Consider the following 22140-nt stretch of genomic DNA (forward strand, 5'->3'; position numbering starts at 1 on the left):
ATTGTCCGGGCCACTCAGCTTCTGCACCCCAACTTCCTTGTGAGCTGAGCTGAATTCAGTAGCCAAAAGAGAAGAATGAATGATCTGTTTCTGCAGGAATAAACACCTATTGTCAGGCCCTTCTGCAGCACCTGCCTGGTTTCAGGCCAGGGCATTGTAATTCTTTTCCACATGTCCAATATCTCATTTAGCCCCTTGCTACAACACCCTCCCTGGGCAGCTTTCTGGCATCGTGCCTCAGAAGGCATTCCCAGACCAGGCTGCATCTCCTGGCACGGAGAGATGTACAAGCTGCAGGCTGAGCCAAAACCTGTTCCTGCCTATCCAGTTCCCATCCACCCCCTTCTCTCTCCTGTGTCTGTGGACGGTCCCTGTGCTGGTACTTAGGACTGAGGAGCTGCCCAGGGTGCAGACGGTGGCACCCAGAGAGAAGCAGAGCTGTAACAACCCTCTTACATGTATGACCAGAGTTAAGGGCTCGCCAGGATGGTGCTTGATCCACTTCTCCTTCTTGGCTGTGGAGAACTGGGGGTCAGAGTAGTACCCCAGGCTGAATTTGCTGATGTGCAGGGCCTCCTCGGGGTACATCTCCTCATCCAGAGCCGAGCGCTCGTCCGTGTAGAGGCGCCCGTTGAGGAAGAAATCGACGGGGGCTGGCTTGCTCCCCGCAGTAACGTTGGAGGCGGCTGGGGAGGGGCAGGTGATGGCGGTGTCAGTGTGCACCTTACAGCGCTGAAAGCAGAAGTGTGAGGTGTCAGAACCCAGCACCACGAGTGCTCCCAGCCCATCCACGGGCCAAGGCCACAGCTTCACCCCTTCTGGCAGCAGGCATCACCCTGCTCCACCACCGGGCCAAGGCACCCACCGTGTGCTCTCTGCCGATGCCACGGACAGCCATGGACACATTCTGCACCAGCCCAAATCCTCTTCCTTCCAGGGTAATGATCCTGCCCCCGCTTTGAGAAGGGAAGAAAGAGAGGGTGACTGCAGAGGACAGTGCAGCAGTGAGATGTGGTGGCTGCATCTTCCTCCTGTCATTTTCTCAGAGATGTTTCTAAGCTGCCTGAGCAGAAAATGTGACACAACTGCCAAAGCCTTCTTCCTAATTACAGCACAGATCCACGCAGCTACCACAATATCAGGGAAGAAAGGAAGGCAGGAGGAGTAGATGCTCTGGTAGAAAGTGGGGAGCCTCTTCCAGAATCAATGACCTGTCCCCCTTATTCCCACTGCCCAGAAGAGCAGCCTCTGCATGCCAGGGTATGCAGCAGGCATCCTGGCCACTGGCCAGGTAAGTGACCTGTAAAGCGATGGCCAGGACACATCCCCTGCCCCTGCCCTGCAACAGCCCACACAGAACTGTGACACTGGGAGAGGGAAACATCCCTCATCCTGCATCTTCCAGGAACTTCTCATTCAGATCAAAATGTGAAAGTTGCTGTGTTTTGAATCTGCTTGGGGGGGAATGCAACACATATGGACCTCTCACTGTGCAGTCAACTAACAAGAATATTGAGCAGCCCTAATGTGCACAAGGCAGAGCAATGGTGGGAGAGCCATCACCACTCATCTGCACCCTGGATCAACCTTCCCCTTCCTCCATGCCACATTTGACTTGTTTGGAGTATTTGCCAGGGAACAGGCAAGACTCACAAGTCCTATTATCTGAAGAACACTCCAGGCTCAGTGACTCTGGGCACGTGGCCCCAGAGCTCTCTGAAGCCTGGGGATATCACGAGGAAGTTACGATCCAAGTTTCTAACTAGGAGCCTGTCACATCTGCAGACTAGTGTACAACTTTTTCATTGGTTTAGAATTTGGTTATATGGATTATTTTATCAATATGGTAAGAGAAATCAGATCCAGCTGAAGTTTTACACAAGTTACTGGTGCCTCATGGCCACCAGCCCAGCTACGTGCTGAAGTAGCCAGACTGCACGAGCCATGCCGGAGGCTGGAGAGAGCCTGCAGGTATCATCCCTGTTCTCTGAAATTTGGGAACTGCTCTAAATACCAAGGAAGCAGACTAAGGTGACTGAGAAATAGCCCAGTGGTTTCCTTTGTGACTACAGGCAGGACATTCTTCCCTTGTCTCTTTTTAGACACTGCTCTCGCCACTCAGCAGTTGGAAGCCTGCGAGGGGCTGTGCCTGGCTGAGTCATGGCCCTGCCTTTCCCCTAACATTCCCACAGCCTGCAGCCTTGGCACTGTGCTTGGGAACAGAGAGGCAGCTTTGTTCCAGGGGATCAGACCACCAGAGCCTGCTCATGCTCGCCCCTGGGCGTGCTGCTTTCAGCGATGTCCTGCCGGCACAGCTGCTGGCCTCCCAGATTTCCTAGTCAGCCCTGAACTAGGAAATTTCAGGCTCCAGGTGAGGAGGGTGGTATTTCACCACAGTATCCAAAGGAACAGAAGCCTGAGAACTCCACAGAGACGTGAAACTAAAAGCAACACACTTTAAAAATTAAATACTGTGACCTTGGGGAAGGTTGAAATCCAAAATTACAAATCTCATCTTATCCTCTAGGTGTTTTACCGCCAAGAAAAAGCCTCAGGGTCTCACAGAGCCCCAACCTGGGCCTCCCCAAAGCACTCACCAGGTGTGCACAGAATAGTTACCAAGGCTGACATTTGTCCACTCCTAAATGCATCAAAACAAGCCATGACCAGTCCTCGTGTGTGAGACCTCATCTATTCCCGTGCTGGGGTTACCCTGGAGCACCCCAAGAGCAAGCTAAGGCACCCTCTACACCAGTCCAGCCCAAGGCTGAGAAGCCCCCTTCTCCTGGCAGGACCCTCTCCCACCCGGAGCTGACCCTCTCTTTCACGGGCTGTCTCAGCTAGGGCAGGATCTCACCTGATCTGGCTCTTTTTGGGGTTGATGTCTGATATAACCGGGTTCTTCTCGTACTTGAAAGTGATGTTGTGGCTGGCACAAGACTTGTTCTCGAACTGCACGCAGACTGGCACAGCCGTGGTGAGCTCCGCGGCGGGCATGGTGCAGGTGATGGTGCTGTCGGTGCGGCTGCGGGAGGACACGAGGGGTGAGCTGCAGGGAGCCAGAGGCTGCAGTCTGGCCTGAGCAGCCCCTGACAGGCAGGTGGCAGCTGCAGATGAGCAGGAGCTGCCAGTCACACTCCAGCTACCTGTTCCTCCTGCTGGCAGGCAGTTCTCAGCCCACGCCGTGTGCCCCATTCCCCGCGCACACAGAGGCGCTCTGCCAGCACGCAGCGGTGCGCCCCACCAAAACCTTCGCTCTGCCTGACTCCTTGGGGCACAATACCAACCTTCCTAATGCTTTGGCTCTTGTCACTACTGCAGTGCCAGCCCCCAGCCCTGCTCCCACCTGAGGTCCGTGCACTGCTTGGAGGAGTTGATGAGGACACGGAGCTCTGAGCCGACATCCAGCCTGCTGCCTCTGATGGTGACTCTTGTTCCTCCCGCCTTCGGGCCATTCGCAGGAGTGATGGACTGCACCATGGGAAGCTAAAAACAGAGGGGAAATCTGTTTTCTAGCCTGGTAAATCTGCAGCTGGATATTCCACACTATACATGGGAATTGATTCAGAGTAAGTGTCCAGCACTGCGAGGCTCAAGCAGCAGCACAGCAACAGCCTTTTCTGGCAAGGTTTCAGAGCAAGAGAAGTGGTACAAACACTAAGGAGTAAGATCATATAAAACCTCTGTGACTCTCAGTGGTCCCTAAATACTGGTTGTAAATGAAACATGGGGCAAAATGGGAGCCCAGGATCCCAGCATTCCCTTCAGATTTCCAGCAGGAGGTCCAGAGCCAGCAATACTGCAAAGCCCATCAATAAAAGGAAATTTTTCACTCAATCCCTCCCTCACTGTCTCAGCCCTTCCAGATCCATGTCCTAAATGAAAGGATAATGTTAAAGCCCCACTGGATGACAGCCTTGAGATCGGTAAAATGGCCACCTGGGTTTAGATAATTGAATATCAGACCTCTGCTAAGGAAGCTTCAAATCTGCATTTCTTGAGGCAAGAGGAACGGAGGGGGAAGTTACTTTGCCTCTTGCCATTTGCAGCAGAAATTAGCGTGTACGTTATCTGTGTTTGCAGCCCCTGGAAATCTTCCTGAGATTCATGAGCTGGAGGCTTTGATAACTCACGTGGCGCTGAGCCCTCTTGTCTGCTCACAGGCACCCCAGGAGAGGCTGCTGGCAACATCCCTGCTCCATTTCAGCAGGACAGCCAGGGCACAGCAAATCATCATCTCAAGACCCTTCCCTAGGGTACTGGTGACTCCCCCTCAGACAGACCCATGGGGGCTGGCCCCTCACCCCCAGCCCATCCCTGGCTCATGCAGAGCAGACCCCCACAGGCGGGCAGGGGAGCGCAGGCTGAGCCTGCTGTTAATGCCTTGCCTGGCAGCCTCTGCCACACAAACCCATGGATTAACATCTACCCTTGCCCTTGTCCTACACTCTGATGGTTTCACTCCTCTACAGCCATTTCTTCTGTCAGTTCTGACCGTCACCCATTTCCACCTGATCTGTTTTGCTTATTTGTATTTCTCTGGGTGTCTGCAGGCAGCTGTCTCCTGCCCTTGGCCCCTAACCCACATATTCATAACTGCAGCTACAGCATCAGCAGAGAGGATTATTCCTGTTCCCCAAAGCCCTTCCCCTTAGCCAGAGCCAGGGGCTGCTGCTCTTGGTGCACTGCCAGCACCAACCACCTCCATCGCAGCTTTGGCAGATCCAGCTCATCCACAGCCTGCTATGATGTCCTGAAGAAGCCTCCCCCTCCTCCCCAGCACAATTACAGCTGAATTCTGTCTCTTCTAGGCATGTATAATGGGGACTTTGAAAGACATAGCACACAAGCAATGTCTGCTATTTCATGAACTACCTTCTTTGGAAGGGCAATTCTGAAAGTCTTTTAAACTTTTCCAGGCAAACCATAGCAGTGCCCAGGCTCAGGTCCCACCAAGACCAGCCTTGCATGGTGTAGGCCACTTCATTTGCATGCCATCAGACATGAGAGGAGAACCAAGAGTGTTGCTTGGTCTGTAAATGGTGTGAAAGCTACTTGGAGTGTGACACACCTCCATCATGCAGTGTCCCTCCCCAACCCTTGTGCACAAGGCGGGGCACTCCCTCGTACCTGCTCCAAGCTTTGCTAAGACAAACAAGAGAAACACAGACAGAGAGACAGCAGCTTTCTGCTGTGACACCCAAGCAGGAATGGCTCCTCTCCTGCTCCAGGGAGGGGCCAGCACAGGGCTGCCACGGGACCCAGGCTGAGGTCAGGGACTGGCTTTGTTCAGCATTGGTGCTTCCACAGGTGTTTCCTGAGAGGCTTTTCCTCGCATGTGAAGAGCTGGAGCAGGAGCTGCCCAGCCCTGTTCCACCCTCCGGGCTCCTCTCAGCCGGCAGCCAGCAGTGGGGGATGCTCCAGCTCAGCACACACATCCTGGGAGTCCCCAAACCACTGGGTCACAGCCACCACTGGCACCTTAATCCACTCCCAACTGCTGGATTGGGGACCGTGGGGATGTGAACCTGGACATCTGGAAACTGGAAACAGGATCCAGGAACTCCTGCTGAGTCTGGGCTGGCAGTGCCATCGCCTCACCAGCTCTCCCCATGCAGTGTGCTGGGTGCTGAGGTGTGCCATGCCTGTGCTGGCTGCATGCTGTGAACTCCCTGAATTAAACACCCAATCTGTCATTGGCTGCAGGGTGGGGGAATCACACTTCATGATCTGCCCCAAATTCCTCATAATGGCCACAAGGAATCAAAGTGTTTTCTGGGGCTCCAAGTCTTCTCCCAGACCAGTAACACATCACGGGCTGTCCTGCCCCAGCTGAAGCTACAGTGGAGGCACAAAGGCTCCACGCATTCCACGTACCCTCAGCACCCACTCAGCATGGCTGTCCATGAATGCTGTCCAAGAACTAGGTTCATGTAGGGAAGAGAAAAAAATGCATGTATTTCTCTCAGGTTTATAGAGATGAAAGCTATCTCTGTGAGACAGCACAGCACAAAGTTATAAAGGGCTTTTCATTGCACAATGACATGGGGTTAGCTTCAGTCTAATCCCTACACATTATTTCATGCAAAAACTAACGCAATCCCTGCAGCAAAAAATCAGTTCTAAATCATGTGAGTTCATGGAATGTAACTTACACAGCACAAAGAGGCTTCACAAGTCTCAAAAAATCTTACAGGTTGTAACAGCACTTCGGCAAAAGAGGTAGAAGAAAACCAAGTTCCTTTTTATAGCAGGAGAATAGAGCTGGGATGAGATTGACCCCCGCAGGAGCTGAGTCTGGGAGAACAGCTGTGCTGCCAGCATCCTGCTGGGGTCCTGCCACACCCCACACGGGTGAGCACAGGTGAGGTGACACCTCTCGTGTTTCTCAGCCGGCTGGGGAAGGTGTGGGGAGCTGCACACTCACTGCAAGGGGCACAGGAATCACCAAAGGAACGCTCAGGAGACAGCCACTCACCACGTAGGAGAACCGTTCCCTGGACCTCCCTTCACGGCTCACGTTAACCGTTACCACGTCCGAAAACGCCTCCTGCGCCTCTCCGGTCTGGCACACGACTCTGTGGGTGGATGAGGCAGGTGGCAGCAGTGCCAGCGGCAGCTGGCTGCAGGGACAGGGGTGGACAGGCAGGGAGGGGCACATGCAAGGCTCACGGTCCCCCAACTCACGTCTCAGAGACGACGTATCTGCCGGGCAGCGGGCTGCAGCGCACGCCGCCCACCCGCACGGCGCCCAGGATGTCGCTGAAGCGCCGGCCCAGGTTCCTCCCGCGGATGGTCAGCAGCGTGCCCCCCTCCAGCGGCCCACGCAGCGGCTCGATCTGCAGCACCAAGGGGCACGTCATAAAGTCAGAGCATCACAGGATCCCAGCCTTGTTTGGGTTGGAAGAAACCTCAAAGATCATCTAGTCCCAATGTCCATGCCATTGGCAGGGACACTTTCCACTAGACCAAGTCAGGGGAGAACCAGGAGCTTCTGGCCTTCATCCCTGAGCCAGTCCCAGTGCCCAAGCACCACCTGAGTCCTGTGAAGCAGACAGAATCACTCCTCACCCTCTTGCTTGCCCAGTGCACCCAAGACCACAGTCTCCTTGCTCTGGCTTGGCAGAGGAGAAACCATCACAATTCTCTGCTGTGCTGGGCAGTGGGGTTTGGTCAAGGCTCACTTCAGCTGCAAACACATCTGGGAAGAAACGTGCTTCTTCCACACACCAGCTTTGAACCTACTCCTACACCACTGGTTTCACCTGACAGCTGCTGTCCCCAGTGCTGTGAGGGGACAGAGTACTGGTTGTGACAATGTCCCAGTGCTGCAAGAGGACACGGTACTGGCTATGATGGTGCTGCTGTTACATTTCCCACTAACACGATAAGACTGGATCCTGTCACTAGCAAGATGTCCTTGACAGCAGGTGTCTCGACAACATAGAAAGTCAGCGAATAATTCAGTGCTGGTCTCGACCCCATCCTGTGCCAGGGACAATGTGCAGATCCTCCTCTGCTCCAGGCAGGACACTGCAGCCAGTCCCAGCCCTTGGCACCACCTGCCACCCCACACCACCCCACACCACCCCACAAGAACCTTCCATGCTGCCTTCAGGTCTTACCTTCCGAATCTCAGGAGGGGGACAGACATCAGAGAGCTGTGGGGGCTCGGTTTGCAGCCTGCAGCTGGAGCTGCTCTCACTCCAGAGGCAGCGGTGCCCCAGGTCCTCCCTCCCCAGGCACTGGGAGCAGTCGGCACTGCCGGTCGCACAGTTGTACACCTCCACTGAACCACCAGAGACAACAGACAGCATGAGCTCCTGGCCTGGGGTTCTCACAGCTCTGCTTAGCCCCAGGCAACCAAACACACACAGCCCCCTGCTCCCACCTCCTGCTGGCCATGTTAATCCCAGGAAAATCCAAAATCCAGTGGATAAGCAGAGCAGTCTGCATATAGAGTGAGATGAGGCAGCACTTGGCTACCATCCTGCAGCTCTCCCAGAAGGCCTGGGTGCTTGTTCACACTACAGTACAGTTTAGCACTTTCTTTTCCTTTTTCTCCCCCTTGAAAAACAAGCAACATCCAAACTTGGATCCTTTTGTCAATTTACGCTACATGTTTCCGACTCTCAGCATCCACATGGGAAGCTGCTTGGCAAAGTTGGCTCCTTCCTGCCGGGAAAGCAATCCCATTGCTTCCACGATGACAAAAATGGGGTGGCTTGTGCTTTGTACAGTGTTTACAGTTCTTTCCTTCCCCCTGTGACCTCAGGCCATTGACTTTCATTGAATTCTTCTCCCTTCAGATCTGCTCAGCTCAGCTTCCATATGTTTTTCTTACACTGCCTTCACATCTCCATTAGCTGGTGCCCTGGGTTACATTTCCTCTCCAGCCTCAAGACTTCTGCCACTGGAGTGTGGGTTTCTCCAGAGATAACAGTCAGAAATGCTCAGGAAACGTGGCTTTCACACCCTTTTCCCCACAGGAGACTTTGTAGGAGCACATAAAACACAGGAACAGGCACATTTGGCACTTCTGCTCACAGGAGCATCTTAAGGCACTTCATGAGCAGCTAATGAGTCCCTCAGCCTCAACACTGTGCTAATGAAACCTCACCAGCACCAAAACACTCTGCCTGTGCCATGCTAACAAAACATCACCGGTACCAAGGCTCTCCCCTACTCCCCACAGAAAAAAAGCTTATTCCATGTCATCTGCAGTCCCCCCAGGGAGTTACACTGGGTGGTGTTCCAGCCAATAGCAGAGCTTGTATTCCTTCAATGGACTATCAAAACAGACTGCACAATAAAAGCTAATAAATATTGAAATAATAAACACTAACATCAGTGATTTCATTGAAGACATTATAAAAGATGACCATGTTTGCCTGGCTGATCTCTGTGGCAAGGCAGTCTCTCTGATGTGACTCACACCAGACTGAGCAAGGCAAGGAGGAGCCAGAGCAGCCCAACAGTCCCGTGGGAACTCCAAATATTCTGGCCAATTACGATGGATGCAAACATGGCCTATGTAAACAAGCTCCTTCTCCATGCAGGAGGAGGGGAATTCCACCACGCTTTTTCTGCTGTGGTTCCTGCTCCCAGTGCCACCCACACAGAGAACTGAGTCTTCTACACAGCCAAAACCCAATGTCCCACCCCCCTCCTCAGGGTTACCACTGTATTGCAAAATTACACCCTCCTCTTTCTGCAGAGAAACCAGATCCCATGCCTGCCCATGCTGGTATTTCTAGGTATTTTCACTTTCCAAGATAATCCTGCTCCATTCATGGGGATTTATCATGGGGCAGCCTTTCCATCCTGGTCACTGGTTGTTGGAGCTTGTGCCTCTCTCCCTGTCACAGCTATCCTCCAAAGGAAAGCTCTCTTTGGGCTCTCCTTCTCTGCTCCTCAGATAAATCAGCCCCTTCTGCCACTGCCGCGGTGTCGGAGCTGCCTCCAGGCAGAGCCCTTGGCAAGGGCCACGGCCAAAGCTCTGGGTACGGAGTGTGACAGCAGCTGAGCCAGCCCTGCCCTGTGGCCGATCCTCTGGGCTCGTCCTGCCTGGCTACCTTGTCTGAGTCTGACTCATTTCGAGTCTGACTGCCTGCCTTCCTCAGCTTGCTGATGTAGCAAGGGCTTTTTTGGGAATCCAGCCATTCTTCACAGAGACAGAGAACAGGCCAGGGGTGAAATGTGCTTACACATTTTATTCCTTCTCAGCAGAGGAAGCAAAAAGAAGGACTCAATTTTCACAGCATGTGGAACCTTGATGCCATGCTCCTGTGAAAGCTGAGGGAAGAGCCCTGCCCCATCCCTTCTTTTCCTTGGAGGAATTCCTCTCCAGCCCACATCCCTGCTGTGACTGAGATCACCAGGTAACCCACTGCTGGCAGGTGAAACCTGAGCTGCCTGCACCTCTGGCTGGCTGTAACAGGGATGTGGTGGGTGCCAGTCTGGGCTCAGGGCTCACGTTCATGGGGGTGACTGGGTAAATATCCTTTCTGCATGTGCCTGACAGAAGGAACTGCACTGTGCCCACTGGAGCCACGGTCCCTCTCCTGCAGCCATAAACTCTGCCCAGGTTTCAGAGTCATTCAAGCCAACGAGATGAGAGGAGCATAAAAATATTTCCAACTCAGACCTGTCATCATCTCCGGACTGTCAATAAATCTGTCTGGTTTGTCCTTCAGCTGGAGGTTCACTGGGAAGTGATGGCTTTTTTCTGATGTGTGGAGCTGCACACAAAAAACAAACAAAAACTTATGAAATTTAGTAAAATAGGAGGTTACACACATACACTACATGGATTGACCTTTCTTCTGAAGCTTCTTTGACCGCTGCTCCTCCAGACATGGCTCTTATCTTTAGCAGAAGAAGTGGGACAGCTGTTTTGTTTTAATAATTTTGCTGAAGTCCCAGTAAAGGGCACCAGGACACAGTGCATATTATAGTGAGCACAGAGCCCTGGGTTGCTGCTATTTTTAGCAGAAGTGGACAGGAAAACGAGCAGCCTGGCCTGTCTGTGCATTCTCAATGTGGGGCTGTGATACAGGTGATGTGATGGGAAAGTGCTCTTCTCCAGCTTCCTCTTGCAATATTCTTACTGGTGAAAGTCCAAATGTTTTCTGCATTTTGCAGATGCTGTTTGCCCTCCAACAACCACGTACTGCTTTCCAGTGAGCATCACAACAGTTTCTCAGGCCAATTCCTTGTTCAAAATAAAACCTACAGGAACAGCAACCCTGAAAGGTGGCCAAATTTTTTGCCCGAACTGAACTCTTCCCATTTAGAAAGGTAAATAAGCAGCTCTTTCCCAAGGCCTGGGGAAGCAGGGGCCAAAGGCACTGCAGATCCCCATGGAGCTGGGTGCACAGCACCGGTGACACATGTGTGCCCTGTCAGCAGCAGCACATGCAGAGAGGGTGAACGCAGGAGTGAGAGATGGAGGGAAGAGAGAAAGCAGTGTCTCACTGCCAGGTGGGAGGTTGGGGGTGAGACCCTGCCTGCCCTCGGACCTGATCCTCAGCCTGGGGGAAGCAGGGCTGGCAGCCTCACCCCTCGACTCACCAGCACATGTACACACTCCACAGCAGAGGAGTTCACCCACCGGGCTTCAAATGTCCTGTCTGTCCCAAAATGGCACTCCAGAGCTGTCTCCTAGGAGAGGGAAGACAAGGGCAGAATGACTGCAACAACCATTTTGTGCAGTTCTCTGTCTTGGCAGGGTCCATGTCCCACCTTGGTTCTGCCACTGGCACCTGAACTCAAGTCAAACAGGAGGTCAGTACCCGACACTAAAGGTGTCACAGGAGCTGTGCCTGGCCCACAGCACACACAGACCAGGCCATGTGCCTGCCTGGGCTCCTGTAACCACAAGAGCTCCTCTAGGCCGGGGTGTGTGGAGCTCCTGCTGCAGCACAGACTGAGAGCCAACGCTGTCCCAGGCCACCTTGTCCAAACCAGCCCAAACCAAGGCTCAAAGTCACCTTCCTCCTCCTCCTCCTCCTGCCCCCAGCAACTACACAGTGCAAATCTCTAATTCAAACAAGGACCCAGCTGAGAACATGTTCAAAGGCAGATTTCTATGCTGTTTTCCTGATAACACAAGGATGATATCCAGCAGCAAATTATTGCTGTGCCCGCATCGGCAGGAAAAAATCCTATCTCCAAGCAGTTGATGCTCCACCACTACTGAGGTCTAGCTAGCCTTTGAAAATTGGCAGATCTGATAAAAGAAGCACTGGCAGGCTCCTGGCAGGCAGCTGCTGGCTCAGCAAACACACAGGCAGAGTCCTGCCCAGGGCATCTCCTGCAGCTCTGGCTCTGCAGGATGCCCATGGCCTCATGTCCCGTGCAGTGCCCTGCTGCAGCAGTGGGGTCTCTGAGACTCCCAGCTTCAGCAGCACTCAGGAGTTCCCCCAGAGAGGGAAGGATTAAAAATCCTACACCCAGCACCCTGGGACAGTGAGCAGAAGGTGGTGGAAGGAAGCCAGACTGCCAGAGCCTCTCCTGCTGCCCCTTTCCTGCTGACTCCATTTCCTGTGGGTTCCATGGGCTATTGCTTCCTCCTCTGCCACCTCCAGCATCCAGACAGGAAGAAGGATTTCTCACCCTGATTCTGCTGATTGCAGAGGTCACAGCCTCCTTCCTGGAGGAGGAAAAGGCCTGTGCAGGAAAAGGCCACCCCATTCAGGCAGGAGGGTCTGCTCTGCCCCTGTGCTGAGGGCAAGGAGGTGTGGTGGGAGTGGTGCCTCCACAGCCTCCAGCAGCACCCTCCAGCACACCAGAACAGTTCCACCAAAAGAAAAGTTCCAGCTCTTCCAAAACTCTCCTCTCCTGAAGAACAAGGAACCACTTAGCTGCTCAGGATGCTGGAATCATCAACAGGGGCAAGGCAAACCTGGCCCCATGAGACCTGTTGATCTGAGCCAAAATTACTCAGGGCAGATTTCCACAAACAGCAGGGCTTACTCAAGCACTTTCCCAGAGCTCAGCCTCTTTGGCCCAAATTCCTCTGGTTCTTTCTGGCATGCAGCACATCTCCAAAGGCACCATTTGATGTCCACTCCTGCTTTTCACTGTTAGAATTAGTGTGTCAGAAAATTTCACAAAAAAGACTTTTTCATGCCAAACAAGCTTTGCAGTGATGACCTGAAGGCCATTTTCACACCAAATGAGTTCTGCAGTGCCAATCTGAAGTCAAACAATGCTGTACTCAAACACTGTGGCTCAGCCAGAGCTCCCTGCCCACCCTCAGCTGTGTCCTTCATTCCTCAGTGCAGGCACTGGGGCCAGGCTGGCATGTGGGGCTGGGAGAGCAAGACACGGGCACACTCCGTGGTGGAACAAACACCCCCAAGAGAACAGGGAGTTTTATTTCCCCCAAACACCTGTCCAAACCTTCCCAAGGCCTTTAGGAACTCATTTACCTTAGAGAAAGTTGCATTGACCAGTGAGATCATGATGTTCCGAGATACACCCGTGGGCATCGGCTCCAAAAGGGCAGGTACTATTCGAGGACAGTCAATTTTCTTCTGCTAGGTACAAAAATAAGGGAAAAAAGGGGTTAGCTGGGTGCATGCTGAGCATCCTCAGCAACAAGGGAAGAGGAACCATCAATAGTCCTTGATAAGACTCGTTTCACTGGGAAACAGGTACTGCCAGGTGCACAGTGCCCATGTACCTGCACCTCAGCTGCCACTACAGCCGTGACAGGGCCAGAACGACTCTGAAAGGAGGCACTGCCACCTCCAATGGCAGATCTACCAGTGTGACCCTCTCCCACCCCCTGTAAGCCATATCCCAGCTATTGCATGGCTCACTCCTGCCAGCACCTGCGGAGTCTGTGTCCCAGGGTCTCCGTCCTGCACAGCAGCACTGCAGAGTGCATGGCGAGAGGGCAGGAGGAGCTACAGGGGCTTCAGCAAGGGGGCTGCTATAGCAGGGCAGCTGCAGTGAAAGGCTTAAATGAAGCTGAAAAATTATTGTAAAAGGTCATCTGTCTCCCTACTTTTGTTCTCATTTTAAATTGACGTCTCAGACACTGGAGCTGACTCAGAATTCCAGCCTATGTGACAAACCCGTCCTGTTCTCTCATGAGACGTAAATCACACTGCGAAACTACAGCAAAAATGAAGGCAGATTGTGCATGGCCCCAGGGTACATCCACAGTAATGCCTGTGACAGTGGAGCCTTTGGGATAAAAGACAACAAATAGTTGGTCCATTATGCAGAATCATTTGCAGCAGGCAAGATTTCCTCTCACTTGCATTAAAGGTTATCCTGCTGTGGCTCCACTGCTGCCAGTGCTGCTGCTGCTCCAAGGAGAGGCCGAGCCTGACCCCCGGCACTAGGATGGGATGGGATGTTCAGACACATCCCTGCAGCCAGACACATCCCCAGGACTGGACATGCAGTCAGGGGAGGTTTCTCTCCTGCCCTCCCCAGACCTAGATAGGGGTCACGGAACTACTTGGAAGTGCCTGTTTGACTGTGGGAAAAAATGTTTCACTTCTGTTAGGACACTCATCTAACCAAGCACAGTTGGTGCTGCCCAAACAAGGAGATTAAATAACAGAGAGGAACGTGATAAGGGAAGCAAAAGAGCAAAGCAAATGTCTGGGGAGAGATTTCAGTCCCAAGCCTCTTCCAAGGGAATAAAAAGAGTTAAAATAAAACCAGCACAGCTACAATTTCAAGCAAAACATCCCCTGGCCTGGTGAGTCCTTGCATGTCACCAGAGCTGGCACAGCTTCCCAGAGAAATACACTTTAGAGGACTGATTAACTTGTCATCTTGCAGCCCCTTCTCCTGCTGTTCACCAGCCACCAGAAATAGAGCTTCCAGCTGACTATATCCTTCACATCTGGATCAGAGGAAAGGGGCAGAATGTCCAAGATGCTGTGGATGGAGCTGGTAAGATGCAGCTTTCCCTGCAGAGCCATGCTCAGGTGCAGAAATGGTTTGTTTACCAAAAGCTCCAGCAGCAGGATGAAAGCACTGTGTTTCCAGGGCTACAGAGCACCTCTCCTGCAGCTGCTCACGAGATCAGCAGGAGGCACAGAGAGAGAACAAACACAGGTCAGCATCCAGCCCAACTGTACCTCTGGAGCAGGAGATCCAAGGAGATAAAGTTAATCCTCTGCTAATCGAGGACTAACCCAGAGCAGTCGCCAGGTGACCCCACAGCCCTGATGTCACCCAGTGTCACTGCTGAGACTGACACAAGCAGTGCCCAGCAGCACACACAGCAGGAGCACTCACTGCCCCAACAGCGTGTGCCAGACTCCCTGCAGCGTCCCCCAGGCTCTGGCACAGGACACACACCCAACAGCAGCTACCATCAGGATGGTTTTCAACTTCCCAGCAGCCATCCAGACAGCCAGAGAAAATGCCAGACACTGAAACGTGTGAAGTGGACAGAGGAGAGGATGCTCCCCCAAAACACCTGGGTATACACAGGCAGGCACAACAACACACTGCCCTGTGCTGCTGGGAGCTGCCACCTGGCAGGGACTTCTCCATCCCTGTTTCCCAGGGATTTACAGGATCTGGAGCTGTACACGGTGGCTTCAGCTCCACCTCCATGCCCTGCTCTGAGAGTCGCCCACCTCTTCCCCACCGGAGGAGAGAGGATGCCAGGGCTGGCCCTGGGCTCAGCCTGAGACTGAGGGTGAGACACCTGACACAGGGCTAAACTCCTCTCAGTGATGAGCATGGGGAACACCAGAGACCTGAGTTAAGAGCAGACCACTGGGTAAAAGGGATATTCAATTTACAATGTAAAAGCTTGGCTTGGATCTAGAGAAGATTGATTGCTAAAAGGCCCATTTTATTTAAATTAACTTCAATTTAAATTTCAGTAGTAGGAACACTCTGATCCTCTGGGTATTAAAGCTGCAATTTGGAAAGGGGAGATTTTCTCCTCTGGATGAGCACCCCAGTGGTGCTTTGGCACATTATTAACATACAGCAGCCTTGAGTCACAGCTAAGGGAATGGTGGAGTACGGCTGTTTCTTCTTGTACTCAGAGCCAGGTGGCCCAGGATGTGGAGAAAGATGGAGCCCACAGGAGGCACCAGGACAGCTGAATCCTTGAGCCAGCTGGCATCCTCCTCACATTCACACCTCGGCACAGCACAGCGTGGGGGGCACGGTGCAGTCACAGCTCACCTGCCCGCACACATCCCCTCCTCAATGCTGGCTGAGGAGGGTGCCCCAACCCCAGCAGGGCACAAGCCATGGCCAGCGAGTGCCAGCCACTGCTGGAGCAGTGAGCAGCAGTTTAATGAGCCTCACCTCCATCTGCAGCACATCCTCACACTGTGAGTGATTGGAGACACAGCTGTAGGCAGAGGGGCACCAGTGACACTTCCACCTGGCCGAGAGGCAGCTGGTGCACCTGAAATGGCAAAGGCAAGGTGAGAAAAGCAGAGTATAGGTTGCTGGATTTCTCTCTCCTCTCTCTGGGAGCTGGCAGGGGATGTGGCCTCAGGCCACGGCAGACTGAGAGCCACCCTCCCCTGCCTAGAGAAAAACGTTTTTCCCAACAAAAATGCTCTTTCCCCTCATCTGTCTCTCTGAGGAGCCTGGCATGCTGGACCTAAGACTCTCCCTGCTGTTTGCACACACATGGGAGCACTGGTGGGCCCTGTGCTCAGGTCCTGCTGTTGTGCTCCTGAGAGGTGGACGAGTTTTGGTCTGCAGCACTAGAGACCCCTCAAGCTGATGGGGTCAAGTATATGACTGCTCCCACCCAGGGCTGGAAGGAGCAAGAGAGCATGACCCTCTCTTCCCCAATGCCCCACAGATGCTCCCATAGATTGCTGGGAAGGCCACCCCTGCTGCTGAAGGGTTAATACAACAAGATTTATATAAAAATATTTTTCATGTTTAAAAGAAACCAAACACGTCCAGATGGCTTGAGGACCCTCCTCTGGCATCACATCTCCCACGATCCTGCCAAATCCTGCCCAGGCCCCCAGCCACCCACTCGCAGGAGCTGCGCTCCCCCATTAACCCCACACAGGAGGACCCTCATCCAGCTTTGTGCTGGCACCTTCCAGTTCAAACTGCCCCACCTTTGTCACCCCAGTGCCACCCGTGCCCTGCCAGCCCTGCCCGCGGTGGCTCCGCTGCCTGCACGCTGCGGTCGCTTACGCTCTCTTCGGGTAAATGTTTCCAATCCTTTTGCAATCATAGATGGTGAAGTTGGCCCGGATAATGTTTTTGTTGTTGACCCGGAGAGAAGTTTCAACGACCACGTGGTCTGAGAAAATCAAGCCAAAGAATATTGGGTTGCAACAGCCCCTCGCTCACACTCAGTAGACAAGAGAGACCCTTGGGAAAACAAGGGCTAAATCTGATTTGTTTTCTCTAGGGCTTCCTCCAAGTTGCATTTCAGAACTTGGAGCAGTCATCCTCTCTCCTCTGACCTTCAGCTCTTCCCCCCTAAATCAGCACTTCACATTACTCTCACAGAAAAGAACACGGTGACTTTCAGCACAAAATTCCAGCATGCTATGCAAGTGTTAATGAGCAGATTTAATTATTGTCTTCACGTACAGTTGGTACGAAATTATAATTTTTAAAATGTGGTAATTAAAACATGTTAGTTACTATGTTTAAAAATCCCGCTCACTCTTCCTGTGCCAACAAACCTGCAGAGAGTGGAAATCCCTATTTTGGCTGTTCAACACACCATACTACCTTCCCTCCCCCCAGAACTGCCTATTTCTTGTTTTTTTCTTTGCAATTTTGCCATATAAGCACCAGGGAGAAGAAACAATGCCTCTTTCAGAATACAGACAATAAATCATCGCATTGGATTCCAGAAATTCATTTGGATGTTGCCGTAACCAACAATACAGAGCAGTTAATGATCTCCCATTCTTTGGATAGTTTGGGAGAAAAGCAATGCAGTTTTACAAATGGGCCTAGGAAAAGTGGAATTTTCAAGAGGACTAGCTAATTCTCCTCTTACTGAAGTCAGCCATCTTCAATAGCACATTCACTCCAGGCTTGAAGGATGAAAATTCAACAAGCTCTCAAGTCTGGACTGAAGCATCAAACTTCTCCAAAGGTGCTGACTCCATGGCTAAGTGGCCAGTTCAGATCTGGTTGCCTCAGCCAGCTCAGCTGACTTCAGCCTCAGCAGGCACTCATCTCCTCTGGAGGCAGCTCCAAGGAGCCTCGGGCCCCCTCTGGCACCATCCCAAAACAGGGGACACTGGACACCTCTGTCTGGCTTTTGACTGCAAAATGGGGGCTAAGAGCTCCTGAGCTCCTTTAGGTACCCACTCGCTCCTCCTTCTTCTGAACTTCTCCTGAAAGGCAGTGTGTGTTTGGGAGGGAAAGTAAACAAAGCAGTTGAAAATATCAGTATAAAAACTACATTATTTGCCTAGGGCTAAAATGTTTTTGGCTTAGTTCACACTAAATCTAAAGCAGAAGCTCAAACCAGATAAAAATAAATACATGAACTGGCATTTAAATTCTGACGTTTAAAACCAAAATTGATAGATTTGAAATACTATCAATTCATATAAAGATGGTGGAACTCCTACACTTCAGAATCATATGCCCTGTGAAATAGAAGCAGCTTAGGGCTTTTCTTTCCTGTATGCATTAACTGCACGTACAAATAAAAAATAATTAAAGCCTAGTAAAAATGATGTCAACAGAAGTGATTAAAGGAATGCAGCTTGTTTGCCTCTACATACCTTGGTCATCAGGAAATGCTGGATATTTCTCGTGTGGAAGCAAACTGCAATAAATAAATTGGTTTACATAATCCCCAGCGACTCTGGCTACCGTGTGGATGTTGTTTCCATAGTCACATGAAATATTTGTTCCATTCAGGTTTGGGATAGTTCCATTTATTTGTATTATCAGGGCCTATATTAGACAAAAAAGTCAGCTATTATGACAGAAAATTATATATAGAAATTGTCAACATTTTAGAAGCTTTTCAGAGGTAGGCAACTCCAAAATAAGCCCATAGACAGGGTCTGTCTAGAAACAAACAGTATTTTGATGAAAACATTTAAAATATAATTAAAATACTTTAAAATAGCAACAACACAAAATCAGGAAACGAGTTGACTCAGCTGTCTGCAGCTGATTGTGTCTGAAATTTTGCAACCCTCCCCTGTGTGTTTGGTGCAGCAGCTCTCGGTGGTTTTTGCTGTAGGCTCGGCTCTAGGCACGGTTTGCCTGCAGACCTGGCAGCCAGCTGAGGCTCCGGGGTGCAGCAGGTCACCCCCAGCTCCCCGAGAGCCTTGGCCTGAGGCAGCAGATGCAGCAGAGCTCAGCATCCCCCTGGCCCACGGCCAAGGCAGGAGGAGCCGAGCTGCTCCACGCGCTGCTCCGCGGGTGGGGACCCGTCCTGCCAGCGGGCACTGGCTCTGCGGACACCGCGCCGGTTTGGAACCGGCATCAAACGCACCGGGTTCTCTTTGTCAATGTTGATCTCAGGCTCCAGGATGGTCATGGAAGGGCACTGCTGCACTCCTTCACTCACACTTGCCCAGAAGTTGGCTCCTGTGAAGTTGGTGCACTCGTGCTGCAGAGAACACCTGCAGCAAACAGAGGAACAACTCGTGGTTGATGAGTGATAAACGGGTGATAAAAGTGTTGAATTTCTTGTGAGGGAAGCTCCTGAGAAAATCTTGTGTCTGTATCTTTCTCCTTCATCCATCCAAGCCTAAACATTTGCTGCTATGTTTAAAGTGTCTGCTTGCCATGACAAAAAACATGTACCCTCACAGCACCAGTGGGGCAGCAGGATTGAGGGAGGTGGGAAAAGGCCATGCTGAACCCAAACTCAGGAGGAGAGGATGGCATTTTGTCCAACATCTTCAGTTTGCAAATATGGAATCTAATTTTGAATATTCCCTTTTGCATGTGATTGTCTTCTACTGATAGAGGGGATCTGCAGGGGCAAAAGATGGGACTTGTACAGGGTATGGGTTCTCCCAGTCCCATGGTTTGACACCTGAAAGAGATTCTTTGGGCTGGCAGCTGCCTGTGGCATGACAATGCAGCTACGGTGAAATCTTGTCTCTGAAGAACATCCCAGCCCTTGGGGCCAGATGCCATTGTTTCTAACAGCACTTATTTTGTAAGGAATGCAAAAAGACTGTTGGTAGCATGACTGTGGGGAAATACAAAAGGCACCAGAAATCCCAGGCTCAAGGGCCAAAGCTGAAGCACAGCAGGCCACGGCTGGTCCTACCTGGTCTCCATCGTGCACCACCCGCAGTAGGCGTCAGCGGCAGCCAGGCACTCCGTGCACGTCGAGTACTGGCTGCAGGCAGCCACCTTCACCCGAGTCATCTGCACAACAACAGCACAGCTGCTTCCAGATGTGTCACAGCCCCCAGGAACACCCACCAGCCAGGACACACGGCATGGCCACGTGCAGCTGGAGGCCAGACCTGCACCTCGGGCTGCCACACCCTCACCTTGGAGCAAACTCACCCAGCACAGCACAGGAGCAGACCCTGGCACAGCCTGGAAGCTGGAGCTGTGCCACAGCCACCCGGCGTGGGGATGAGCCCAAGAAGCCGGCTGCTGCCCGTTGGGGACCCCTGGAGCCTGTCCAAGCCAGGGGCTGTGAGCCCCAAGACAGGAAGGGTACCCTGGGGCTTGGGAAACCACAGGGTTTGCAGCCAGCTGAGCTGAGCTGGGCTGAGCTGGGCTGTTCCTTTTCACCTGGTGCCATGGCAAGGAGCCATGTGATGACCAGGTTACAGAGTGTGACACTGCACCTTTCAGAGGTGTCAGATGGACACAGCTTCACAGCTTGTCCCTCTCTGTGAAAAGCTCTCACCCAGACCTGCAGGAAGCTCCTCTCCAAATAGAGCCCAGCACGCTCTGGCTGTTTACACAAAGATCAGAAAGCAGCACCACTCTAGAAACCTTGATTTGTAAAAAAATCAAAGTACCTCTGGGGACTCACTTGGCAGAAGCAGTTGGAAGGGAAAGCATGTGTTGGTTTCTGCTCTCTCCTCCTTTGATCTCTAAACATTTGGGAAGGAAACCTGAGTGGTTTGGAACAGTGGGGACTGAAAATGTGAGGTGCCAAGAGCCCAGAGCTCCCAGCAGGCAAGCACACTCCAGGCTGTGGGCTCCTTGGCCAGAGCCCCACTTCACTCACAGCACCTCACTGCTCCCCAGCCCTGCGGGGCTCAGCAACCCCACCCCAACCCTGTCAAGCTCCTGAAGAGCTTCCTAGGACGCTAACTCCACCAAAGAAAAATCAACTCATCAGATTTATGGGAAAATATCCTCAGTCAGAGGACTGAGACAAGCACCACACCAGTTGTTTGATCAGCCCAAGCAGAAGGCACAGCCCAGCCAGGGGCTGAGATGAGACAGTCGGAGCCATCAGCTAAAGAGGCGTCCTGGGAGGGGTCTGTGAAATGATAATGACCAATCTGCAGGGAATTAGAGCTTGGAAAATACAAATGCAACATGTAACATTTGTGGTTGTGCATCTGTTTTGACAGATTAAAATGTAATTCAGGAAAAGCCATCAGTGCCTGGAGCGCTCAGCTCTCATCTTCCTCCTCTGTTAAGTTGATGGAGATGGGACCGCCTGTCCGTACCTGCTGCGGCTCTCCCCGTCTCTGCAGAGCCCCCCTGCCAAGCACTGAGCAGAAACCTCCCCAGGGACCACTTCTGACAGGCAGACTTTTTGTCTGTAGGAACCCCTGAATGCCTTTCTAAAGACCACATCCTGTCATTTTTGGGTTTCTGTACAGGAACAACCTTTGCTAATTTCTGCATTCCCATAAGTGCAATCGGTTTCAGTATCTTTCACTCTTTCTTTTTACCTGACCACTACAAAGACCTGATAAGCTGGGCTGCGTGGTGTTATCACCCAGCACAGGAGAATGGACAGGCACTTCCCCAGAAAGCCCAGTGACAGTCAAAGCTCTGAACATCTTTGCTCTCACCATTAAAGAAAATCTTATTGTCCCTTTCTGCTTCCAGCTCTGAGCTAAATCAAATGTATGCTGTGCTCTAAGAACTCTTTTGTTGAGGACTGAAGATCTCACCTGGTAAGAGGTCATCAGGTAGAGGTAGGTGGAATCAGAAGGGTCAAATTGCATGATGGGATGGACAGGCTCTCCATAAGCCACCGAAATGGATCTCCTGCTAATAACCTTCATCGTACTGTCCAGGTTAATCTGTAGAGAGAAGAGGCCATTTTCAAACATTACGGGGAGAAGATTATTTCCTCTTGGTTATAAATAAAAACCAAAGAGGTATACAGGGGTGCCCCAAGCTGTCAAGCCCTGTGAATCTCCGCACACTTTGCAGGCTGCACACACAGAGCTTTCCTGGAAAATCAGCTCTGTGTCACTGGGCAGGCAAAGCACGGCCCAGAAAGCCCCAGCCCTGCTCAGTGATGCTCATCACCCCTGGTCCCTCTGGGAAGGGTCTGGTTGAAGGCTCTACCCCTGCACAGCTGCATCCAGCAGGCTCAGCAGCATTTGTGTTGCCCTTGTGCGAGTGGCACCCGCCTCTGGGCCTCATCACATACACACACACATTCTGTACAGAGAACACTGAGTTTCCAAAACTTAATGAAAAACAGTGAAAATCAGCAACAGGGCTGTACAGCAT

At 52.0% G+C, this 22140-nt stretch overlaps 1 protein-coding gene across 2 annotated transcripts in view; it reads right to left on the reverse strand.

Moving 5' to 3' along the window:
* Window positions 1–22140, reverse strand: part of PLXND1 (plexin D1) — a 65733-nt gene that overhangs the window by 27679 nt on the left and 15914 nt on the right. The window contains exons 3-18 of one of the 2 annotated variants that reach the window (XM_015640784.1): window positions 21570–21701; window positions 19742–19842; window positions 18953–19082; window positions 18228–18402; window positions 16666–16774; window positions 15805–15907; window positions 12936–13040; window positions 11074–11163; window positions 10148–10241; window positions 7626–7789; window positions 6688–6839; window positions 6479–6578; window positions 3347–3486; window positions 2858–3025; window positions 866–956; window positions 457–732 (exon numbers count right to left, since the gene is read on the reverse strand). In XM_015640784.1, coding sequence (XP_015496270.1) covers window positions 457–732; window positions 866–956; window positions 2858–3025; window positions 3347–3486; window positions 6479–6578; window positions 6688–6839; window positions 7626–7789; window positions 10148–10241; window positions 11074–11163; window positions 12936–13040; window positions 15805–15907; window positions 16666–16774; window positions 18228–18402; window positions 18953–19082; window positions 19742–19842; window positions 21570–21701 — 2130 coding nt within the window. Of the gene's footprint in view, window positions 1–456; window positions 733–865; window positions 957–2857; window positions 3026–3346; window positions 3487–6478; window positions 6579–6687; window positions 6840–7625; window positions 7790–10147; window positions 10242–11073; window positions 11164–12935; window positions 13044–15804; window positions 15908–16665; window positions 16775–18227; window positions 18403–18952; window positions 19083–19741; window positions 19843–21569; window positions 21702–22140 lie in introns of both variants that reach the window. The other variant, XM_015640783.1, reaches the window with a different exon arrangement.

This window comes from Parus major, chromosome 12, assembly GCF_001522545.3.
Source record: "Parus major isolate Abel chromosome 12, Parus_major1.1, whole genome shotgun sequence".
NCBI classification, from domain to species: Eukaryota; Metazoa; Chordata; class Aves; order Passeriformes; family Paridae; genus Parus; species Parus major.